Raw genomic sequence first — 26,047 nt, 5'->3', positions numbered from 1 at the left:
GGCTCACCAACTCAATGGACATGAGTTTGGGTAAACCCCGGGAGTTGGTGATAAACCTGGCGTGCTGCAGTTCATGGGGTTGCAAACAGCTGGACACGACTGAGCAACTGAACTGACTGACTGAAGAAGGAATAAGTAGAATAAGAGAACAAATCATCAAGTTCTTAGCAAACAGGCTGACACTCAGAACTGCCCTTGAGAACTAGTCAGAAGCAAAATGTCACTATTGTACCCACTACAGAGACTGGAGCGGTGTTTGCTGAAGGCGATGAGCAAGACTACAACTCTTAGGTTAGTGCTTCTCACTGTCTTTTTTTTTTTTTAAGATTTTTTATGTGGATCATTTTTAAGTCTTTATTGAATCTATTACAATACTGCTTCACTTCCACGTTTTGTTTTTTTGACCACGAGGCATGCGGGATCCTAGCTGCCTGACCAAGGATCAAACCCACACCCCCTGCAGTGGAAGGCAAAGTCTTAACCACTGGGCCACCAAGGAAATCCCTCTTAGATTAGTCTCTATTTCTACACTTAACTGAGTTAACATTTTCCTCAACTGTCCTTATTTTCTCTTTCAGGATGAAAAACACTGAAATGTCTCAAAACAAATGTCATAAACTTGATATCAGTATCAGTTCAGTTCAGTTGCTCAGTCATGTCTGACTCTTTGCGACCCCATGAATCGCAGCACGCCAGGCCTCCCTGTCCATCACCAACTCCCGGAGTTCACTCAGATTCACGTCCATCGAGTCAGTGATGCCATCCAGCCATCTCATCCTCTGTCATCCCCTTCTCCTCCTGCCCCCAATCCCTCCCAGCATCAGAGTCTTTTCCAATGAGTCAACTCTTCACATGAGGTGGCCAAAGTACTGGGGTTTCAGCTTTAGCATCATTCCTTCCAAAGAAATCCCAGGGCTGATCTTCAGAATGGACTGGTTAAATCTCCTTGCAGTCCAAGGGACTCTCAAGAGTGTTCTCCAACACCACAGCTCAAAAGCATCAATTCTTCGGTGCTCTGCCTTCTTCACAGTCCAACTCTCACATCCGTACATGACTACTGGAGCAGGGTGAATTGTAAAACCTTTGCTATTTTGGTTAATTTCACTAACGTGACACCCAAACTAGTAGGTCACAACTTACACTACTAAAGCTAACAAAACCCAAAATGATTCTCATTCATTTCCTCTCTTTTTTAAAAAATTTTCTCAGTGAGTATCACACTGTGAAAAGAAATCCACTGAATGACTGCCTGGAGAGATCTGGCTTTTAGGAAGATCTTGCCTAAGAAAAGAATCATATTTAAAGGTTAAAATTGAAAGGATCCTTTTGATAAGCGTATTTCCTATAGCAGCCCTGACAACTTCTCCCAACTTGTCACAAAAATACCTAATGAGAAAAAGAAAATTCAGAACAATCTGTCTTATAGTCAATCTACTGTAAAGACCTAGAGTATTTCTCATTAACTACAAACCCAGAGCAACATGAGGACCACAAAGGTATGTGCTATGTATTTACCGCCAGAAAAACAGAAACCCTACCCTCATGAAACAATCAGGAAGGTGTCTATGTCTCCACTCTAGCACAGACTTTTCTGTATCTGCCAACCAGAACACTGGGCGACTGGCCACCTGACACAGAGAAACTGTGAGGATGGTGGCCGGAGGGCCAGGAAACGCTCTCAGCTGGTACTTCACGGTAACAGCCCCCCAAACCCAAGCTTCCAACAGCAACTGGTCAAGCATTAAAACAGGAATGAACACATAAGCTGTAATTCCGTCTGGCTGGAGGGACCCTCACAGGGGAAATGGCAGTTTTTCATATTCTCCACCCATGGAGGGTGTTAAGAGACCCAGGAGAGAAGACAGGCGAGGATCTCAGTTCACTGGAGGAGCTGCCTTAACTGGATACTTCCAGGCAGAGGAAATGGAGCTCGTTAACTGGACCCTGTGTGGAACTGATGTGTGATTCTACAACACCCAGCAGGATAACACCAAGAAGGATAACAAGCAGGGCTCAGAGCAAGCGGACACTGAATCTGTTTGCTAACTGAGGTTCAGAAAGAGCTTGTCTCCTTGTTTTGGAATGGATACAAGAGTAACAAAAACATACACAGGATCTATAAAAAGAATGAGGCAGAACACAATTTCAAGGACTCCAAGGGAGAAAAACCATGCTTTAAAAAAAATGTTTTAATAGAGACTTTCCTGGTAGTCCAGTGGTTAAGATGCTGTGCTTCTACTCAGGGGGTGTAGGTTCGATCCCTGGGCAGGGAACTAAAATCCCACATGCCAAGTGGTATGGGGTGGGGAGGGGGCTAGTGTTAACAGTAACAACAACAACAACAACAAAACTACAAGACTGTTGACTTCAATAAGAAGAGACCTTTATGAATCTGGAGCAGAAAAAAGGATGGTGATGATGATAACTACTGACAATGACTACCTGTGCCTTCTATTTCAGATACTATTCCAAACTACTGACACATTATCAACTAACTAATTTCTCCTAATGATTAACACAGCAATAATCATTACTACCCCCTTTTACAGAGGAGGAAAACAGGTTGAAGCCCAGAGAGGGCTGAAGCACTTAGCTGACAACACACAGCTCAAGCGTGGCAGGATAATTCCACTCCCAGCCATTTGATCTCTAATACTCCTAAGACCTCTAATACGTTAAGAGCTAAGACTTCTCCTGACACAAGAAGTCATCATTTTGGCTTTGAAAATTAAACATAGATCAGGCTGACATGAAAAGAGCTGAGAGAGATCGAAAGAGTTCAGGAAAATTAAAAAGGCCCAACAGAATAAAACTCTACTCCAGAAAGCAACACGGACATTGGAAGCAAAGCATATCAGCCAAGGGACCAAACAAGAAGAGAAACTCTCCCTGACTTCAGAGAAATGAGACGATAAAAACCATGAGAAAGCAAAGCACGTGTGTGTGTCTGCGTGTCTGTGTGTGTATGACAAAACATGGCCAAGGTTTCTTACAATATATTTTCGAAAGAGAAAGGTGAATAGGACTTATCCACTCACTCTTGTACCTTGAAAAGGTGATGCACAACAGCATGGGAGGGGAAGAGGCCAGACCACAATGTTTAAGAAAAAGGTTATCAAAATAAAGCAAAGAGATCTGAGGATTTCCCACACACCTCAAATAGGCTCTGCCACATCCCCATTCAGGCCTCACACTGCGCCCACTGCCCAGCTGAGTCAGTGGAGGGGGTTGGGGGTCAGGGAACATCCCTGACCTAACAGAGCAGAGTGGGAATGGAGCCTGGGCAGGTGCGGTGCAAAGCGAAGCTCTTAGCCTCTGTGCGATACCGCCTCCAGCCTCAGTATTATTGAGTTTCTTTGAAGAAATGAAAACACATGGAACTGCAGCAATAATCAAAATCAGGACTGAAGTCAACTTTCCTGAAATGAAAACAATACTTCAGTATATAGATCAAAAGGACTAACTCTCTTTCAGACAAAATGAATGAAAATAGACCTGAACAAGACATTAACTTAGCAAACTGAATTACAAGGGCTGTTCGTTGTTGGTGGTGGTGGTGGTATTGTTGTTGTTATTATGATGAGTCTGAGCTCCAAGGCAGGACAAAAAAAATTTAAAAAGGTTTTGTGAAAGAACAAAGTAGGCTGGCCTCTGACATGTCTATGAAAATAAAGGTTAGACAAAAGAGAGCAGGGTCTCCAAAGCTTTGAGAGAAAACAGTTCAACCTAGAATTCTATATTAAATTAATTCTAGTTTATATGTGAAGACAACACAGGCAAGAGATCAGAAAATAAACCTTGTATGTATTTATCCTGAAAGTTACCTAAAAATGTACACCAGTATCACACATATTCTATGTGTGACTGTATTTCAAAATTTGGAACTCAAAGGTAAAAAAGTCCTGAAGTAAAAGATTAGAAATGAGCACCAGCTGAATAAACAGAGTAAACTTTAAAGAACTGTTAGAATTAGGACTTTAAAACTGAATACAAATATGAAGAGTCATCTCTGAAATAGAAGGCAATGATTTTTCTAGAAATCCTAACACACTAAAGAAAGAAAAACCACAACAGCCATTTAAAGATGCACGAGATCTAGATATCTGGAGTTGATACTTATAATAATCTTTACATTGCTATCATTACTAACCACTTTACCAGATCATGCTTTATTATTAGCTCCTCAGTTTTCACAATACTGACTAACCCAGGATGAGGGCTAGGTTTCATTAACTATGTGCACTGAAGTATTTCTTTTCAAGTCTATCAATGCTGGTAAAATATATGAGAAAACTATGTTTAAAAATGCATCACGGGGGCTTCCCTGGTGGCTCAATGGTAAAGAAGTTGCCTGCCGATGCAGAAGACGGTCAGGTACAACGCAGGTTCAGTCCCTGGTCTGGGAAGATCCCACATGGCACGGAGCAGCTAAGCCTGTGAACCACAGCTACTGAGCCTGTGCTCTAGAGCCTGGGAAATGCAACCACTGAGCCCTGACACCACAAGAGGAGAAGCCACCGCAACGGCTACTTCACGCAACTAGAGAGTAGCCCCTGCTGGCAACAACAAGAGCAAAGCCCACGCATCAGCGAAGACCCAGCCCCACCAAAAAGGAAAGTTGTTAAAAAAAAACAATGCACCATGGGTCTACAGCAAAATATGACAGCTACAAATCTGACTAAAATAGGAAAACAGAGGTGTTTGCCCAGAAGTGCACCAGGAGACATCTGAGGGTTATCTCATTATTCACCAGACACAGTAGTTAAAGTAGCCCACTTCACCATATCAAATAATTCTTCTTCAAAATTTAGAACTCTGAAAATCCTTCAATGAAGTAGCTTCCTAAAAGTTCTCTTACAATTCAAAAACAATATTCTCCCTCAACAATTAAATTGATATTAACCCAGAAGGAATTCCCCCTTACCTTTCAGAAAACAAAAATGGAGATAATCTTTCATTATCAATACAGAATGTTTCAACGGTTTGGATAATTCTCAATTTCTGCACAAACCAACTCTTCCCTTATCGCTCTTTTGACAGCCTGGTTCATTTCAGAATTTCAGCAAGTACTGTGAAATTTGATAATGCTTTCTGAAAAGCACAAGTGTTCCAATGACTTTCAGAAGACTCTTTGGGCAACGTTAGGCTTAGATACATCAAAATGCATTCATGTATGTCAAGAAGACTTCATTTTTCTTCTGTTAACAGATTAAATGGGTATAAATCTTTTATATTGAGTACATTGTTTTTAATTTACTCATCCTAATGGACCATTGAATTTAGATCACATAAAGAAACATAAAATTAGATTAGGAAATCTGCTGTATGCAGGCAAGAATATGTAAGGTTCTGTAATGATTCTTAATGCATTCTCTTCTTAAACTGTTATTTCAGAAGAGTAGCTTAAATACACTGTGCATTAGAATTTTATCATTGCAAGCCAACATTAGAAAAGCCTTCCATTGACTGAAAAACAAAAAAGACATTCTTGTAAGTGGAAAATCAATCACCACAACCACTAAATGTCACAGCTCAACATCAGCAAGAAGCACTGATAATTGTTAGTTATACACTGCACAAATGATGTATGTCCTTGGTTGAGGAAGTGGGGGCCAGGTTTTTAGAAAACTGTACATATATTGATTTTACATTTATTTAATGCAGCCATTCCAAGACACTTTATTCTTCTGATAAACTATGACTGCTTATCAAAAGATTCTATAATTCAAGAGAAACATTCATAACTGGTGTGTGAAAATGAAAACCACCAGCCCACAGAAATCATGCCCACAAAATCCAATTTTGTGGATTTATGGCAGAAAAGCATTAAACCACTGTCTTGCAGGAACTGCAGACCAGTCGCTGAAGTCTAAGTGGCACGCCAGTAATGATTAAGGTGACATGTCCCCCTGCCACAGTTGTTAATCAGCTTAATACTAGTTACATTATTGACATTCTTGTAATTACTTTTCCTTAAGGCACATTAGCGCAAAATATATTTTACTTTAAATATGAGTGATCAGGAGTAAGTCCGATACCCGAGAAGAATAATCAAGGTTCTCCGAATGCAGATACCCAGTAAGCGCAGTGCTGTTCCGAGGCCCTGGAAGTGGTTACATCACAGCCCCTGGGGTTGGAGCAGCGCTTTCCATGTGATCAGGCAATCCCCATACCTTGCCATCCTCTGCACATACGCCCATGTGTTCTCCACTTTCATCCAGGCTAACCTGATTTATCTTCACAGGACTCTATTTAAAAAAAGGGACAAACAAACATGAAAAACATTTTTATGTATCAGAAGTCAAATGTTTTACCTCTTTGTAAAATGTAAATGATACAAGCTGTCTATTAGTTTAGATGTATGAGTCCAAGACATAGTTTGCTTTTGCAAATGAAAATGGTAAAATATAGCTTTGTTCCCAGACATATAACAAGGGGAGAAAATTTCAGATTTTCCCAAATTACCTATTTCACATTCTGAAGTCCAGCTAAAATGGTATTTTTCTTACTTGCTATGTGCCTTTTTATTTATTCTGTTCTATTTACTCCAGAGTCCTATAATTCTTCCCTAGCCAAATTCATTCAAAGAACAAAAATCCCAAATAAAAATCATGATGTAATGAAAACTGTTAGCTTTTTAAAGAATTGAAGTATAGCTTGTTTGTGGTGAATAGCAAAGTGATTCAGTTTTATACACACATACTTTTTCATATCCTTTTCCATTATGGTTTATTACAGGATACTGAACATAGTTCCTTGTGCTATACAACAGGACCTTGTTCTTTACCTATTTTATGTACAATAGTGTGCAGCTTCTAATCCCACGCTCCTGATTTACCATTCCCTCACCTGCTTTCCCATCTGGTAACCATATGTTTATTTTCTACGTCCATGAGTCTGTTTCTCTTGTATCATATTTTAGATTCCATATATAAGTGATATCACGTGGTATTAGTCTTTCTCTTTCTGGCTTTCTTTGCTTGTTATGAAAATCTCGAGGTCCATCAGAGTTGCTTCAAATGGCATTATTCCATTCATTTTATGTCTGAGTGACATTCTTTTGTATGTATATACACATATTCTGCATCCGTTCACTGGCTGGTAGATGTCATGGTTGCTCCCATGCCTTGGCTACTGTAAAGGGTGCTACAATGAATGCTGGGACGCAGGTGTCTTTTTGAATTAGCAACTCTAAAATCAGTTGTCTTAATCTGGCTTACCAGCCAATTCATTTGTTCTTCTCTTATAAATGACAAAATCAACTTTTTATTTATACTTTACGCTTATTACTTTCTGGGGGAAATCCACAGGGTCTAACTGATACTAAGTTTGTCATATCCTAACTCTGTCATCCTCCCATCTTTGGAATAATCGCAAATTTAAAAATCTGTGAAGACAGGAATTAGGCATTCTACATTAGATGTATTTTCCCAAGGGGAAACACACTGTACATTTAATATTTTACCCAGATTTCCATGTATTTCTCTATGTAGCCAGCTGTTTATTCACTATTGGAGAAGGCAATGGCAACCCACTCCAGTACTCTTGCCTGGAGGATCCCATGGATGGAGGAGCCTGGTGGGCTGCAGTCCATGGGGTCACTAAGAGTTGGAAGACGACTGAGCGACTTCAATTTTACTTTTCACTTTCATGCACTGGAGAAGGAAATGGCAACCCACTCCAGTGTTCTTGCTTGGAGAACCCCAGGGACGGAGGAGCCTGGTGGGCTGCTGTCTATGGGGTCACACAGAGTCGGACATGGCTGAAGTGACTTAGCATAGCATAGCATAGCATTACTCACTATAATATTCACAAAGGTGATTTTCTAAATGGAAGTCAATATCAGTAAATGATGAAAACAGTAAAAAAAAAATGGCAAGCACTTCTTTTCCTTTTTAATTTTTTTTCAATTTCTTTCTTTTTGAATGCAACAAGTGGTATGTGTGATCTTAGTTCCCTGACGAGAGATCAACCCTGTGCCCCCTGCATTGGAAGCATAGAGTCTTAACCAATGGACCACCAGGAAAGTCCTTTTTCTTCTTAAACGTTGACAGTATCCAACCAGCTTTCACAAAACGTGATAGAACAAATTAACCATGAAAAGAGAAATAAGCCTTCATCATTACAATATAAGCCTGCAAATTAGTTTCCCAAAATACCTAACCTTAAAATAATCTGATTAGTGCATACAAATAAAATGGAAATACACCAAATTGACTGTTCCACGCTTACTGGAAAATATCTCTGAGCTAGAAAGTAATGGCCAGGGCAGACCAAGACTCCCAGACCTTGAAAGGCCACTCAGGGACTGATGATGCGGAGAGAAATTCCCACGTTACAGGTGGAGACAGCTGGCTATAGAACCCTTTGTTACCCAGATCCCAAAATCACTCCTGAAATGCAGCTCATGAAAGCCAAGCTATCTCCTTAGAAGTTCCTAAAATGTTAGAAGAGGAAAAGACCTCGCAGACAGATCTTTGATCCATTTACAAGAGAATAAACCAATCCCAGATGAGATTCACAACAGAAGATCAGACCCAGAGTTCTGACCTTGAGAGCAGTGAAGAGAACTTTGTGATGGGCAGCAAAGAAGATGCAAAACAAAAGCTGAACTGAGAAAGCATTGAGGCTGGCATGTCTAGACTTCTTCCTGGTCAATGAGTCTGAATGACCAGCTTTTACAGTCTCCTTTGGATACGTTGTTTCCTCACTGAGTACCTCCTGTTAACAATTTTCTGATTCTGACCTTTTGTTCATCAAACAATTTAATACCCATTTTACTCTTGGCAAATATAAACCCCACCTACCTCTGACTGTGACTTAATTGACATTTGATTACAATCTACCTCAGACTGTAATTTAATAGGTGCACAGAACAGGATCACTGCCAAGGTTTCCTGTCCTGACCAATGCGGTGGATGCTATCCACATGTGACTATACAGAAAGTTTAATTAGTTAAAGTCAATCACAGTTAAAAATTCATTTCCCCACTTGTGCCTGCACATGCCAAGCACTTAAGCCACATGTGACTAGCAGATAACGTATGAGAAAGCACACAGATCACGGAATGTTTTCATCATTTCAGAGAGTTCTACGGACAGCGTTATTCCAGGCCCACAAGACTGAGCTGCAATGCTTCTTCACAAGGCTCTCTGAACAACTTCCAGTCAGAAGTATATTTTCTCCCCATGTATCTGTCAAATTGTTTTCTTTCATTTTTTCTTGTATTCTGTGCTCATAGCCTGTGCTAAGATTCTCAGAATTGTACTGTATTATTTTTAAAAAACCTGGCATACACGTTAGCTGATCCTCACGACTTTTGAGGAAAGCAGTCAGTCTAAGGTGGTTATTTCCATCTCACGATAAGGAAAATGAGGCCTCAAGAGTTTACTTGTGAGCTGATCTTAACTGCAAGGCCCTTGATACCTTATAGCATCTCAGGGAGATATCTGTGCTATAATTAAAATTGAATGCTGTATTTTCATACCTGATAAATCCTTTATTGTAACACATTTGAACCACATGAAAAATCAGATTTCTGCTTTAAGTGATTCATCCCCTAGTCTTGACGATCTTTAAAAAAAAACTGGTGTGGGAGGCTCAGGGCTTAAATATTTACTTTTAATTCCACTTATGTTTTTAAATACCATTTGTATTTTGCTTGTTAAAAAAAAAAAAAATCCCAAATCATGAGTCTGATCTTCCTTTCTGAAAGGGCTTCCTTTCTGAAAGGGCTTCCTGTCTGAAACGGCTCTTCCTGATGTCTTCCCAATCCGTAATGACTGATATACTCTTCTAGTTGCTCAAGACAAAAAACTTTGGATCCATTCTTGACTCTTCTTCCAGACTTTACCTCATTATCTGTCAGCAATTCCTGCTGCTGCTGCTGCTGCTAAGTTATGTCAGTCGTGTCCGACTCTGTGAGACCCCACAGATGGCAGCCCACCAGGCTCCCGTCCCTGGGATTCTCCAGACAACAATACTGGAGTGGGTTGCCATTTCCTTCTCCAGGGGAATCTTTCCAACCCAGGGATCGAACCCAGGTCTCTCACATTGCAGGCAGACACTTTAACCTCTGAGCCACCAGGGAATCAACAAGGATTTTTCCCAAATATTTAGTTTTAGAAAGGAAGCACAAAAATAGACACTCCTCTTACACTGGAAGCAGTAATTCAAATCTGGAGAAACTCTGAAAGATCATTTAGCAATATGCATCAAAATTCTTTAAAGTCTGCACTGCCTATTACAACCAAGAAGAAGAAAGAAGATTATTTTGCAAAAATATGCTTTCCATCGCATATCTCTCTTTTAAGACGCTGAGAAATGCAAATTACCTATAGTTCTAAAAGTCAGAAGTCTAAATGATAATTTTTTTTTAAACTAAGTTTGCTGTTGTTCAGTCGCTAAGTCATGTCCGACTCTTTGCGACCCCATGGACTGCAGAACAGGAAGCCAGGCTTCTCTGTCCTTCACCGTCTCCTGGAGTTTCCTCAAACTCACGTCCACTGGGGCTTCCCTGGTGACTCAGCCGGTAAAGAATCCACCTGCAATGCAGAAGACCTCAGTTCAATCCCTGGGTTGGGAAGATCTCCTGAAGAAGGGAAAAGGCTACCCACTCCAGTATTCAGGCCTGGAGAATTCCATGGACTGCATATTCCATGGGGCTGCAGAGTTGGAGCAACTTTCACTTTCTTTCACGTTCATGTCTATTGAGTTGGTGATGCCATCCAACCATCTCATCCTCTGTTGTTCCTTTCTCCTCCTGCCCTTAATCTATCCCAGCATCAGGCTCTAAAAAGAAATATTACATAGAAAAAAAATTGGCTTTGATCAAAAAGAGGTCTGTTCTTTGCCTCTGGCTTCTAGGAAGTCATCTATGCCACACCTACATAGCTAACAGTTATGTCTTATGGGGGGGCTACTCAAAACCAATCCTGTGATTTAGGGTGAAGTCTTTGGGTCACAGGGTATTAGTCAGTCCAGAAGCTGAGATCAACCATGTCGATCCATGGTTGGATCAACTGTGACTCATCAATCAATCAAGCCTCCAGAATAGAGCCCTAATAAAATCCCTCAATATGGGAACGAGGGTGCTGAGCATCCTGGTAAGCACACATCTATGTAGGGGTGGGGGTACCAAGCTTCACTTTTTGGAAGCATCCCAGGCACTGTCCTTCCTTTGGCTCAATTATTGATCTGCATCATTTTTCCGTAATGATCCATCACTGTGAGTAAAAGAGAGTTCAGTGAGTTCTGTGAGGCCTTTAACTAACTATGAAACATGAAGATGGATTTGGGAACCCCCAGAACTTGCAGTTGGTTTCAGAAGTCTTCAGCAGACTTGGAAGCCTAGAGGACTATGCATTCAAACCTTATAATTTAGCTATATGATCTAATGTTTATAAATGCATGCATGCTCAGTTGTAGTCAACTCTTTGCAACCCGCAGGCTCCTCTCTCCATGGAATTTCCCAGGCAAGAATATTGGAGTGAGTTGCCATTTCCTACTCCAAGGGATCCTAACCCAGGGATCAAATCACTATTATATTTACAGGTATTTATATATATATGTCTAGAAGTAGATTTCCCAAAATATTAGCATTACTTCTGTCTGAATGCCGACATACTATTACTGTGACGACTGTTCCTTTCTAGGTTTTGCGGATTTGCAGGGTGGGGTGGCAGTGGGGGGCCGTGTTACATAGCATGCGAGATTTCAGTTCCTCAACCAGAGATCCAACCTGTTCCCTGCATTGGGAGCACGGAGTCCTAACCACTGGACTACCAGGGAAGTCCCTGCTGATTTTTTACAACAAATATTTATTTTGTTTGTAATTAAAAGATAAATATTTTTAAATTATTATATAGTAAATCCGTGAATCTAAAAACAAAAAGAAATCACAATTAATCTTACTTGATAAAGCCATCCTTTGGGGGACCTGCAGCATACACTTTTATCCGGAGCGGTGAACTGTGCATGTTAGTTTGTATAACAGTTTCATAACACTTAATAAAGAATAAACAACAAGATTTCAATAGTACAGCTGTCAATGGTACATAATCATGCCACTCAGGAACAAATGCCTCATGTATATCTGTCTTTTCTAAACACTAGAAATAAGCAGCAACAACAACACAACAGGAATAAGAAAAGATACGGGAGGAAACCAGGAGTGCAAGACTCAGCTTTCCTTCAATGCTGATTTTTCCCATCTGCCTGCTTTATACATATAATGTAGGGAGTATGCTACAGAAAGATAGACTACTGGAATAGATGTGGACAAGGTTACAGAACCAGAGGGAAAACAGACCAGAGAAAAATGGCCTCAGCTGTATTTTCCATTAGCTACAATTTTATTCCTAATGGAGACATGTTTGGAATTCTGGACAATATAAGCGAGTTGGTTCAAAAATCAATAACGTCAAGCTGACACCATAGAACATACAAAAATGTTTCCTTAATGGAATAAAAAAAAAGAAGCCCGAGGAAACAGGAGGGGCCCAGGACCAGCACATACCTTCTAAAGCCAAGTCCACGACAGGTGGTCCCAAGGTCTTAAATTTAAAGAAAAGGCAAAATCACCCGCATGTCCGCCTCATGTGATAATCAATTACCTAATGTACGAGGCTTGAAATAAATACACTTAGTATGGATTATGTCAGCTCTTCAATTAGGAATAAATTCACGGTCGTTTCAAAAGCTGCTTTTAATGGTGTTCTTTGTGGCCACTTCTTTTCCCCCGATGCTCCTCATCATCCCACCTTAAGCTATTGGTCCCCCAATGTGAACCTCAGAAATCAATCTGCTAATGTATAATTGGTAAGGCTCCTCTCACTAACAAATGGATAATTGATTCCTTCACAAATGCTGCATCCCCATGGACACCGACTGGAAAGAGTAAGAAACAGAAGATGGGGTTTCGTTTATGTTCTCCAGGAGACCCACTACTCAGCAACGGCAACATCCACAGGGCTGCCCACGCAGCTCCATGCTCTTCAGTCATGTGAGCAAGCAAGCTGTCCTCCATCACACATGTGAAAAACACATGTGTCCTTTCAGACTTGGGAAGAGCTCAGTTTACTGCTGATTTTCCTCTCCCCTGAGGACCCACTCTGAAATAAGCCAGACCTCCAGTTGGATTTAAGAAGTCTCTGCAAAATACACCTAACTGTGCGTTTTCTACACATCTACACAACAAAAGGAAGCAAAAGAAACATTTATTTTCTGGTGGACTTATTCTATGGCTCGATGGTCTAACTTAAAAAAGAAATTTATTGAAGAACAATTGATTTACAATGCTGTGTTAATTTCTGCTGTACAGCAAAGTGATTCCGTTAGACACACACACACACACACATATATATATTTTTTTTCATGTTCTTTTCCATTACGTTTGTATCACAAGATATTGAATATACAGCTCCCTATATTATAGAGCAGAATCTTGTTTATCCATTTTTTAATATAATAGTTTGCATCTGCTAATTCCAAATTCCCCAATACATTTCTCTCCCACTTCCTTCCCCTTGGCAACCACCAGTATATTCTCTATGCTTCTCTCTCATAGGTAGGTTCACATGTGTCATATTTTACATTGTGGAATATAAGTCATATCATGTGGTATTTGTTTTTTCTCTTTCTGACTTATTTCAGTTAGTATGCTCTCTCTAGGTTCATCCATGTTGCTGCAAATGCAGAAGGGCCTAACCTTAACTAAAAACCCTCAGACCTTCTTAGCTGCTCTTAGATTTCATCTCTAGGTTCACTTTAAATCCTTCCAATCAAGATGGGGAATAATCAAAGACAGGCAACACTGAAGCTGGAGAACCTGTGTGGAGCTTTCTTGAAAATCTCAGCATACAGCTTCAGTAAAAGCAAAAGAGAAGGCTTAAAGGCTCCAGCCCATTCCTTGGGAGATCCTCTCAATGTCCCTGTCACTCCTAAACACCATGGCAACTGGCCCGGCCCATCATTACTGCCAAGAGGTTCTCCTGAGGCCACTAAGAACTTGCTGGGGTTGAAGCACTTGGAGGCCTTTCAGCTTCACTTTGCTTGATCACTCTGTGACAAATGACCCTGCTGCCCATTGCTTCCTTCCAACTTTCTCTTCCCTCAGCTTGAGGACCACACCCTCTCCACTGTTCAACCTACCACTATGGGCTATAGAGCACTGTTCAATAATGCAATAAACAAGCCAAAAGGTAAGGGCGCCATGTTACTTATAGTCTGGGGACAAAAACAAAATATATCATTCTTACCTATCACATTACAAAAATAAAAGGCTAAAAAATCATGAACCCACTGCATGTTATTTCAGTTCAGTTCAGTCGCTCAGTCGTGTCCAACTCTTTGCGATCCCATGAATCACAGCACGCCAGGCCTCCCTGTCCATCACCAACTCCCGGAGTTCACTCAGACTCACATCCATCGAGTCAGTGATGCCATCCAGCCATCTCATCCTCGGTCGTCCCCTTCTCCTCCTGCCCCCAATCCCTCCCAGCATCAGAGTCTTTTCCAATGAGTCAACTCTTCACATGAGGTGGCCAAAGTACTGGACTTTCAGCTTTAGCATCATTCCTTCCAAAGAAATCCCAGGGCTGCTCTCTTTCAGGATGGACTGGTTGGATCTCCTTGCAGTCCAAGGGACTCTCAACAGTCTTCTCCAACACCACAGTTCAAAAGCATCAATTCTTTGGCGCTCAGCCTTCTTCACAGTCCAACTCTCACATCCATACATGACTACTGGAAAAACCATAGCCTTGACTAGACGGACCTTAGTCAGCAAAGTAATGTCTCTGCTTTTCAATATGCTATCTAGTTTGGTCATAACTTTTCTTCCAATGAGTAAGCATCTTTTAATTTCCTGGCTACAGTCACCATCTGCAGTGATTTTGGAGCCCCCCAAAAATAAAGTCTGACACTGTTCCCACTGTTTCCCCATTTATTTCCCATGACGTGATGGGACCAGATGCCATGATCTTCGTTTTCTGAATGTTGAGCTTTAAGCCAGCTTTTTCACTCTCCTCTTTCACTTTCATCAAGAGGCTTTTTAGTTCCTCTTCACTTTCTGCCATAAGGGTGGTATCATCTGCATATCTGAGGTTATTGATATTTTTCCCAGCAATCCTGATTCCAGCTTGTTTCTTCCAGTCCAGCGTTTCTCATGATGTACTCTGCATAGAAGTAAAATAAGCAGGGTGACAATATACAGACTTGACGTACTCCTTTTCCTATTTGGAACCAGTCTGTTGTTCCATGTCTAGTTCTAACTGTTGCTTCCTGACCTGCATACAGATTCCTCAAGAGGCAGGTCAGGTGGTCTGGTATTCCCATCTCCTGTGTTGTTTAGGAGATACAAATATAATATATTTTCCTTTAAGAAAATGAGGGAGGAAGAGAAACCATCAAAAAACTTTACATCTTGAGTGCACATGTATGACAAAGGCATAGAGACTGAAAACAATCCTAGAAGAAACGATGAACTTTGACTTCGAAGCAATAATAAATTCTGGATATGTAACAAACAGGCTTCCCAGGTGATGCTAGTGGCAAAGAACAAGCCTGCCAATGCATGAGACTTAAGAGACGCGGGTTTGATCCCTGGGTGAGGAAGATCCCCTAGAGGAGGGCATGGCAATCCACTCCAGTATTCTTGCCTGGAGAACTCCATGGACAGAGAAGCCTGGTGGGCTGCCGTCCAAGAGTTTTGAAGAGTCAGACATGACTAAAGTGACTTAGTATCCATGTTATAAAATTTAAATTAAATAAATGAAGCTCTTAAAAATCTTTAACAACAAAAACAAAAGAGTAACAATAATGACTAAACATACAATAAAACACTGGTTCAGGACTGAAACAAAATAATGCAAAAATAAACACTAAAATAACAGAGATAAAGATTAGGAGACTAGAAATTTCAGTTACCATCAGGAATTTAAATTACCAAATTAATTACCAGAAAGCTAGATGATGACCTTCATTTAAATGGTAAACTTAATGCTTTTCACACCAGGGGCAGATAATGAACAGGACGGCACCTACACATTCTCTGGTCCAGTTCACCAGCCTTATCCTTCACAGGTGCACACTAGTTTCTTAGGTGACTCCTCTCCTGTCACTGAATAGCTGAGTCACCACTGTGTTGTCAGTGACTTCTCTTCCTGTCCCCTGTTTCCATTAGGAAGCAAGGGAAGATATTTAAAGTTGGAGGCATATAGATTCTTAGATGAGTACACTTAGAATTGAATTATGATTACCACCTAAGAAGAGTCCAGAACTTGTCTACAAAATACAAGAGTAACAGTGTTACTGTTTTTGTGTTTTGTTTGTTTGTTTTTTTTTTTTTTGGAGTATCATATCTTTAAATTTGATCACAATCATTCACCAATGAAAAAGCTTGGCTCGCTGCCTTATTTGCACCTCTTTTTCATTTCTCACAGGCATGGATATGGGAAATATCACATGCTGGGCTGCCATTTATGCCAGCTAATGAGCAAAGGAAGACCCTCAAAAGAAACCAATCATGTAAGGTATATTAAAAAAGTGACTGTCTACTCCCTTCAACTCCTTAAGCTGATTCATTCACTAACCCAGTAAAGGGTTTTTTGCCTGAATGCTGCCACCAAAGCTGTTTATGGAAAGGTCACCAACACAGACCCGGCTTTCAAAGTCAGTGGATGTCGTTCGGTCCTCATGACTTTCTGGCATCTGCAACTCACCTCCACTGGCTTCCATATATACCCACTTCTTGTTTCTGTTTTGCCTTTCTGATCACAACTTTCAGTCATGCTCCCTGGCTATGGTTCTTCTTTAGTGTCTGTCTTCACCTCTCTCCAGTCTCCCTTTAGAGTGGTAGACTCAAACTCAACAACTACACTCAGCTCCATGTCAACCAACCAACCACCTGCAGAACCATGGCCGCCTTCTGTATCTCAGTTTCACCAAATGACCCTCAGCCTACTAGTCATCCAAGACCAGTCCTTCTCCCTCACATCCCACAGGAGCAACTGAAAATGACTAAGTCCTCTCATTCTACCTCTCTCGATCAGAGCATGCCTGCTTCACAACAATAACTCACTTTGTTGTCTGCCTCCGGCACTTAACTTGAGCTCCCAGAGAGCAGAAATTTACTTTGTTTACTTATTTATTTTTGGCCACAGCACATGACTTGTGGGATCTTAGTTCCCCAACCAGAATTTGAACCTGGAACCTCATACAGAGTCCTAACCATTGGACTGCCAGGGAATTCCCGCATAAACCTACTTTAAGCCCAGCAGCTGGCACAGAAGAACCTGATGATGCTGCCAAAAGAATAAGAACCCCAGTCTTTCCAAGTGTGAGGCTCTGAACCAGAAAACAGGTTAAATAAACAAACAAATGCTCTGTAGAAAGAAAACTAATTAAGAGCAGAATATATAAAAAATCAAAACAATTTTGCTATTATGTTATTTTCCTAAGAATAAGAGAAGTTTTAAAGAACAGTAAAGCCTCAAAGTAAGTTCAACGGGAAGTCAAGTTCTAATGCACCCCTGCTCTTTCAAAATCTGAGGTTTTCAATATTCAACATCAGACTAAAAGCTGAAGAGAAGCTGATGGCTTACATATGGCAGTCACTTCCTCGTGGTACCTACTATATTTCATAGTTGAAATGACTATACAAGAACTGTGTCTTCTTATTAAGTCTTAACAACAGCCCTACCTCTCTTAAGATTTAATATCTACATTAGTTTGAGGTTCTTGAAGTGATATTTCAGTTTTTATAGAAACTGCTCTTTCTGCAGATGAGGGACAATGCTTTATTTATCTGCAGCAATTCATTCCAATTTGAGAAAAAGTCATTTATTTTCTACTCTGAAAAAACAGAAGGGACGGTGATGAACTGTAGCATAGCTGCATATAAGTTACATTGAAAATTCTGCATAATAATGTGGCTGGAATACCCCTTATTCCACAGCTACTGATCATCTTTTATAAATTTATACCTTCAAAAGTACATCCCTTTTCATAGAAATAGAAAAAACATTCCTAAAATTCAAATGGAATCACAAGAGACCCTGAATAGTCAAAACAATCTGGAGAAAGAAATGGAGACATCACACTTCCTGACTTCAAAGTGAAAGTCATGTCCAGCTCTTTGTGATCTCATGGACTATACAGTCCACGGATTCTCCAGGCAAGAATACTGGGGTGGGTAACCATGCCATTCGCTGGGGGAATCTTCTCAACCCAGGGATCACACCCAGGTCTCTCACGTTGCAGGTGGACTCGTTACCAGCTGAGACACCAGGGAAGCCCACTTCAAACTGTATTAAAAACCCATAGTAATCAGCACAGTAGAATTACTGGCATAAAAACAGACACATAGACCAATGGAAAAGACGTAATAAATCCACATCCATAAGGTTACCTAATATTTGATAAGGAAGCCAAAAATATTTAATGGGGAAAGGATACTACCCTCAGTAAATGGTAGGAAAACTGGATGCTCACATGTAAAAGAATGAAACTGGACTCTCATATACCACTCACAAAAATTCACCCAAAAGTGGATTAAAAACTTAAGGATAATATCTGAAACTGTAAAACTCTTAGAAGAAAATAACACAGAAAAGCTCCTTGACATTGGTCTTTGCAATGATTTTTTGGATAAGACACCAAAGGCACAAGAAACAAAGTCAAAAGTCAACAAGTGGGACTACATCAAACTAAAAAGCTCCTGTGCCGCAAAAGAGAAAATAAACAAAACGAAAGATGGCCTAAAGAATGGAATAAAATATCTGCAAACTAAATATCTGACAAGGAGTTCATTTCTAAAATATATAAAGAACTAATATAAATATATATATTTATAAAAATATATAAAATATATACAATAACTGGGGGGGGGAAGTTGATTCAAAAATGGGCAGAAGCCTTGAATAGACATTTCTCCAAATAAGATATACAAATGACTAACAGTGCTAGAAAAGGTGCTCAACAATTCTAGTTATCAGGGAAATGCAAATAAAAACCACAATGAGGTATCACTTCACAGCTGTTAAAATGACTATTATCAAAAAGATCACAAATAACAAATGTTAGTGAGAATGTGGAGAAAAGAGAACCCTGATGCACAGCTGGTGGGAATGCAAATTTGTACAGCCAGTCAGGAAAACTGTGGAGATTCCTCAAAAAATTAAAAATAGAACTACCATAAAATTCAGCAATATCACTTCTATATATATATTCAAAGGAAATGAAACAAGGATCTCAAAGAGAAAAATCTTTGCACCTGCACATTCATTTCAGCATTATTCACAACAGCCAAGATGGCAACAACCTAGATGACCGCCAACAAATAAATGAATGAAGAAAATGTGATGTATATCTATATATAATATGATTTAACCATAAAAAAAAAAGCCATTTGCAGCACCATGGAAGTATTTTCCGGTTATCATACTTAGTGAAATAAGTCAGAAAAACAAAGATAAAAACTCATACGTGGAATCTAAAAACAATGAACTCATAGAAATAGAATAAAACAGTGGTTGCAGGGGCCAGTAGGTAGGAAAATGTGGAAATGTTAGTCAAAGGGTATAAACCTTTAGTTACAAGATAAGTTAGTTCCAGGGAGCTCATGTACAACATGGTGACTGTGGGTAACAATACTGCATTATATACTTGAAAACTGCTGTGAGAATAGTGCTTTAATGTTCTCATCATGACAAGGACAACAAAACAGCAATGAAGTAAGGTGAAGAATGTGTTAACTAATCTTACTGTGGTAACACTTCACAACATATATAGGTATCAAGTCATATATCAAAGCATAACATGGTACACTTTAAATTTATGTATTAAGTCAATTACATCTCAATGAAGCAGAGGGAATGAAGTAAAGCTATATCATATGATATCATATGTGGAATTTAAATATATATGTGTTAATATATAAAAATATAAACAGATTATATATGAGGCTTCCCTTGTGGCTCAGATAGTAAAGCGTCTGCCTACAATGCGAGAGACATGGGTTCGAGCCCTGGGTCGGGAATTTCCCCTGGAGAAGGAAATGGCAATCCACTCCAGTATTCTTGCCTGGAAAATCCCACAGACGGAGGAATATTTATATATTATTATATATTGATATATAGTGTCACCCTGCTTATTTAACTTACATGTAGAGTACATCATGAGAAACGCTGGGCTGGATGAAGCACAAGCTGGAATCAACACTGCCCGGAGAAATATCAATAATCTCAGATATACAGATGACACCACCCTTATGGCAGAAAGCAAAGAGGAACTAAAGAGCCTCTTGATGAAAGTGAAAGAGGAGAGTGAAAAAGTTGGCTTAAAGCTCAACATTCAGAAAACGAAGATCATGGCATCTGGTCCCATCACTTCATGGCAAATAGATGGGGAAACAATGGAAACAGTGAAAGACTTTATTTTTCTGGGCTCCAAAATCACTGCAGATGGTGACTGCAGCCATGAAATTAAAAGACGCTTGCTCCTTGGAGAAAAGCAATGACCAACCTAGACAGCATATTAAAAAGCAGAGACATTATTTTGTCATCACAGGTCTGTCTAATCAAAGCCATGGTTTTTCCATTAGTTATGTTTCGATGTGAGAGTTGGACTATAAAGAAAGCTGAGCACTGAAGAATTGATGCTTTTGAACTGTGGTGTTGAAGAAGACTCTTGAGAGTCCCTTGGACTGCAAGATCCAACCAGTCCATCCTAAAGGAAATCAGTCCTAAATATTTATTGGAAGAACTGATGCTGAAGCTTAAGCTCCAATACTTTGGTCAACTGATGCAATACTTTTCATTGGAAAAGACCCTGATGCTGGGAAAGATTGAAGGCAGGATGAGAAGGGGACAACAGTGGATGAGATGGTTAGATGGCATCACTGACTCAATGGATATGAGACTGAGCAAGCTCCGGAAGTTGCTGATAGACAGGGAAGCTTGGTGTGCGCAGTCCGTGGGGTCACAAAGAGTCAGACACGACTGACCGACTGACCTGACTGATGCATACACACATACAAATGAACTTATTCAGAAAACAGAAACAGACTTACAGACATATGAAACAAACTTAGGATCACCACAGGGGAAAGGAGGGTAGGGTAAATTAGGAGTTTGGGATTAACATACACATACTACCATATATAAAATAGGGTAAAAAAAAAAAAAACAAAAACGCAAGATCCCACTGTACAGCACAGGGAATTATACTCAATATTTTCTAATAACCTATAAGGGAAAAGAATCTGGAAAAGGATAGATATATGTAAAACTGAATCACTCTGCTGTATACCTGAAACACAACACTGTAAATCAACTATACCTCAATTTTTTTTTTTAAGTACAGCCTATTCATACAAGCAAAGTGGATTTCGAAGTGAAAACTACTTGAATAACTTACATTTTAGTCAATATTGAGAGTACCAATACTGTATTTTAATAATATGAAACAATTACATGTCTGTTATGTTAGGTGAGGTCTGCTATACTTCCAATATAAGAGCACAAAAAGAGTCCCCAAATATCACCATTTATTGATGATTTCCCTCTCACAGTGACTTTGAACTTGCTGCAGTGCTTCAAGTAACTTTAGGGTTCATCACAGCTTTCCCTTGATGCTATAGAATTTATGTAAATAATGGGAAATGATAAACATATGGACAGTCCACTGTCTACACTTATCACTGGATAGCCTCATATTCTACTGATATAACCTCTACAAGAAGAATACTGTTTGATAGGAAAAAATATATATTATCTCTAGTTCTCCACTTAAATGTAACTTCGATTCTAATGATCAAATAACCAAATTATCCTTTTAGATAATGAACTCTTTAATTTTAACTCTGATATCCTGAACATCATGCAAAAGAAATAAAAATCATCTGGGAATGAGAAATAGTTTTGAACAAGTTACCATGCTTGAAAAGAATTTTGTCCATCCACTGTTATCATTGTTTTACATGAACACTCTGCATTAATAAGACTGCTGATAAATCAGTCCTGCTGTTCACAAAAACGTTCCTAAATTTATTTTTTCTGACCTTTGAAAAATATTCTCCAACAAAAATTCTTAACCATGCCCCCCATAAGAGCACACTGGGTGTGCCTTGGATGCTGGCAACTTACAAGGACCATTTGCAACCTCCTCTGACCCCTCAAGGCCCACTGCTGTCCCCACTGTGTGGCAACGGATGCACGTGGCTGGCTCCCGACAGGCTCAGGGTTCACCTGCTGGACTCACAACCTCAGCACAGCAGGGGCACGAATGGCCTTGCCACTGCAGAAGACTTACTAGATACATGTTCGTTTCCTAAATCCTAACAACCTTTAAAAGCACAGGGAGGATTTGGAAGGGATTGCCTCCTACGAAGCGGGCACACTGCTGATTCCTAGAGCTGTTTTCCTTTTGTTAAACTTCATCTTCTGCCCGTGCCAGCCACATTCCCTGCCACAGGAGTAGGAGGAGGCTGGCTTGCACACACCATGTAACCAAGACAGAGAGTCACGATCTTGGCACCAATTAAAACATAACTTTGATAAAAGGCAAAAACAGCCTTTTGGTCCACATTTCTCTTAGTTCACCTGCAAGGGATTGTCCTAGATGTCAGGGGCACGCTGTGAACAGGCTAAATGGGATCCTTGCCCTTAGGAAGCTGGCAAATCACTGGAACACTGTTCATGTTTATACGGGGACCTTCTGGGGACACAACAAAGCTGCAGTGGTCCCCAACAGTGAGAGGGACGAGTAGCACATTGGAGCTGGAGCCTGTCTTCCCCAGAGCGTGCGATGCCCCTGTGCTGAACACTTGAGAGCAGACGCCTCAGAGCAGTCTTCCTGTGATGACTTGCCTGGCTGTCTACAATACTAAATGTCACATGTGAGGGAGGAAATCTTTAGCAGAACCTTCTAGGTAAATCGGTTTGAACAACAGCAGAGGCAGCCAGCAGTTTCTTTTGCTGGTATTTGTACCAGACACTACGCTGAGTTGTGATGCCACCATGAAAACAATCTGTTTTACTGGAAAACCATTAGTGAAGGAACTTTTGCTTCTATTTTACCAGACACTGTGCTGGGTTGTGATGCCATCATAAAAACAATCTGTTTTACTGGAAAGCCACTACTGAAGGAATTAACATCTGTTATGTATATAAATGACCTGAAAAGAAATACAACTGATAGCTTTCAAATAGCGAAATATAATGTGTGAAGTGTGTCTTAACCTGAGTTAAGAGTTTTCTTGTTTATACATGTTCCCAATAAAGATGCAAAGGAAAGGGTGATAGAAAAAGGAAAGCAGGGACTTCTCTGGTGCTCCAGCAGTTAAGACTCTGCTTCCATTGAAGTGGGCACCCAAGTTCAATACTGGTCAGGGAAAGGAAGATCCCACATGTCGCATGATGTGGCCAAAAAAATAAATTAAAAAAAAAAAAAAAAAGAAAGAAAGAAAAGAAAAAGGAAAGCAGAGGGAATTCCCTGGTAGCCTACTGGTTAGGATTCCAGGCTTTCACTGCTGTGTCCCAGGTTCAGTCTCTGGTTGGGGAACTGACATCTCACAAGCCGCACTGTGCAGCCAAAAAAAAGAAAAGAAAAAAGGAAAGCAGAGTCATGACAGACGTGCCAATTCATCAGTTTAGTGTAAGGGTAAAATGCAAAACAACAACTCACTAATAAATGCATTTCGCAAAAGAGCAACTGGTATCAGCAAAACCTTTACATAACACATAGAGAGTTCAACAACAAACAAGGCCTGCCTTCAAGGTGTTTGTGTATGCAGTCTGGGACCACAGCGCTTCGCACACGCCTCTGATTTACAATTTAACACCTTATATTACAGATGGTTGTTTATGTAACTAGTTCCACAACTGATTCAACCTGAGAACAGGGGCTGTGTTTTATAATTCTTTATACCCCTTGCACATCCTTACAGAATGCTGGCTAGGAATAAGAAGCCATCATTGAATGAATATGAAGGACGGACTCCTCTGAGTGGGATCATCAGAAAGGTGTCACAGAGAGGGAAGGACACTAAACATTTCCACAAAGACAGGAACGCACATTCCAGCGAGAGCCAAAGGGCAGTGTGGATACAGTGCAGGCCATGACGCGGGAGAACGTAGCTCAGACAGAAGGCCTGGCGGCCTCAGGGAGAGCTCCGTTTTATTCCCAGGCATCGAAGAGCCACAGGAGTATTTTCAGGGAGGGGAATGACAAACTCCCAGCTCTCCTCTGAGACGATTACTTAGGCCACTGTGCAAAGGAGGGATTAGGGGAGACGTGGGGTGTCTAGGGCAGATCAGTGGAATTTCACTGCAAATTACTCAAGTGAGATTCAGTAATGACTTAAACAAGGATGGTGGTGATATAAAGAGCCAGCAAGAGTAGGAGCTCTGAGCAGTATCCAGGGGCTATACAGGGAAAGATGGGAGGCAGATGAGGGAAGATAAATGTCACAGAGACAGAAGTAAACAGCCAGGAGGAGCAGAGATGAAGCCTTCTGAAGGGATGCTCTTCATCAGGGGCCAGGAAAAGCCAAGTCTTTGCAGGTAGTTGAAGACTGGCTTTGTGTCAGAAACCGTGTGTGCCTTAGTCACTTAGTCATGTCCAACTCTCTGCAACCCCATGGAATGGGTCCCACCAGGTCTTCTGTCCATGGAATTCTCCAGGCAAGAATACAGGAGTGGGTAGCCATTCCCTTCTCCAGGGGATCTTCCCAACCCAGGGATCAAACCCGGGTCTCCTCCATTGCAAGTAGATTCTTTACTGTCTGAGCCACCAGGGAAAGCCAGCAGTAATATTTAGATTCAACGAGAAACTTAACATTGTCTGGCCCACTAGAGGGCTTCCCAGGTGGTGCCAGTGGTGAAGAACCTGCCTGCCAATGCAGGAGACATAAAAGATGTGGGTTCGATCAGTCAGGAAGATCCTCTCTGGGAAAGCATGGCAATCCACTCGAGTATTCTTGCCTAGAGAATCCCAACGACACCACTGATAAACAAACAAGGACTTATGAGGGATACATGGTCTAATTAAAAGGTAGGACCTTGCTGAGGGAAGTTAAGTGCTATCAGCTCAGGGAGCCAGGACTCAGTAGAGAAGGCACAGTGCAGGCCCTTCAATAAGAAACCACATGGAAGACAGCCCAACTTGCTAAATTATCTCAAATAATAACTTAGGTTAGAAATAAACACTGATGTTTGACCACCCAACTATGTTTGACGGGCAGGTGGTGAATACAGTGTCCTCCACTGCTGGCCATGTGCCCAAGATTCCCAGCCTACAGGGTTCAACACTACGATTTCAAAATATAAAACTCCATTTTTTCCCAGAGAACACTGCCCCAGAGCATATAACACATTTTTCTATAAGAGTTAAGGCAACAAAAATGGGGCTGTCACCTCTAAGTCATATACAGAAAGCCCCCTACACACGAAACTTCAAGTTGTGCACTTTCAAAGATGTGGACGTGCCCCTGTATGCCAGCTGTTGTGCTGTACCACTATACTTTTCAAGGTACTCTGCTGTAAGAGTTAAAATGTTTTTTGTGTTTGTTTTCAATGTATTATTTGTGTGAAAAGTATTATAAACCTATTACAGTCCAGCACTATGTAGCCAATTGTGTCAGTTAGGAACCTAAGTTATTTTTGTTGGACTTACGAAGGCACTCTTGAAACAGAACTCAATCATGTGTAGTGGAGTTACTGTAACTAGAAAAGGAATAATAAGCACATCAGTAGTCTTTAAAATTAAGTCTGAAAGGGTTATCCCTTAGATTGTCCAAGTCCTAAGAGTCTGCTATGTCACTGTTAGTCCATCTATGAGCAGAAACTTAATTAACAAAACCTGCTCAAGAAAGGTGAACACAATGCAAACTCATGATGGCTACAGAGCTATCTGAACATCTATCTCAGCAGGTCTCTTTACTTAATTTCTCCATATCAAGTCAGCGAAACCATCAATGATAAAGGAAAAGGCTGTCAGTGTTAGGGACCAAACGACGGTCTCTAGGACCTGAGTCATGTTTACCAGAAA

General features: G+C 40.5%; 1 protein-coding gene across 7 annotated transcripts in view; it reads right to left on the bottom strand.

Moving 5' to 3' along the window:
• VPS41 (VPS41 subunit of HOPS complex) overlaps positions 1-26,047 on the bottom strand; it is a 210,074-nt gene that overhangs the window by 102,473 nt on the left and 81,554 nt on the right. For 5 of the 7 annotated variants that reach the window (XM_060414804.1, XM_012177008.5, XM_060414806.1 and 2 more), the window contains one exon: positions 6,174-6,248. The exons of the other annotated variants lie outside the window; for them this stretch is intronic. In XM_060414804.1, the coding sequence (XP_060270787.1) occupies positions 6,174-6,248 (75 nt within the window). The remainder of the gene's footprint in view (positions 1-6,173; positions 6,249-26,047) is intronic. 7 annotated transcript variants of the gene reach the window in all.

Source organism: Ovis aries, chromosome 4, assembly GCF_016772045.2.
Source record: "Ovis aries strain OAR_USU_Benz2616 breed Rambouillet chromosome 4, ARS-UI_Ramb_v3.0, whole genome shotgun sequence".
Classification (NCBI taxonomy): Eukaryota; Metazoa; Chordata; class Mammalia; order Artiodactyla; family Bovidae; genus Ovis; species Ovis aries.
Note: the sequence above shows the minus strand (reverse complement) of the source record. Positions and strands in the feature narration are given on the sequence as shown.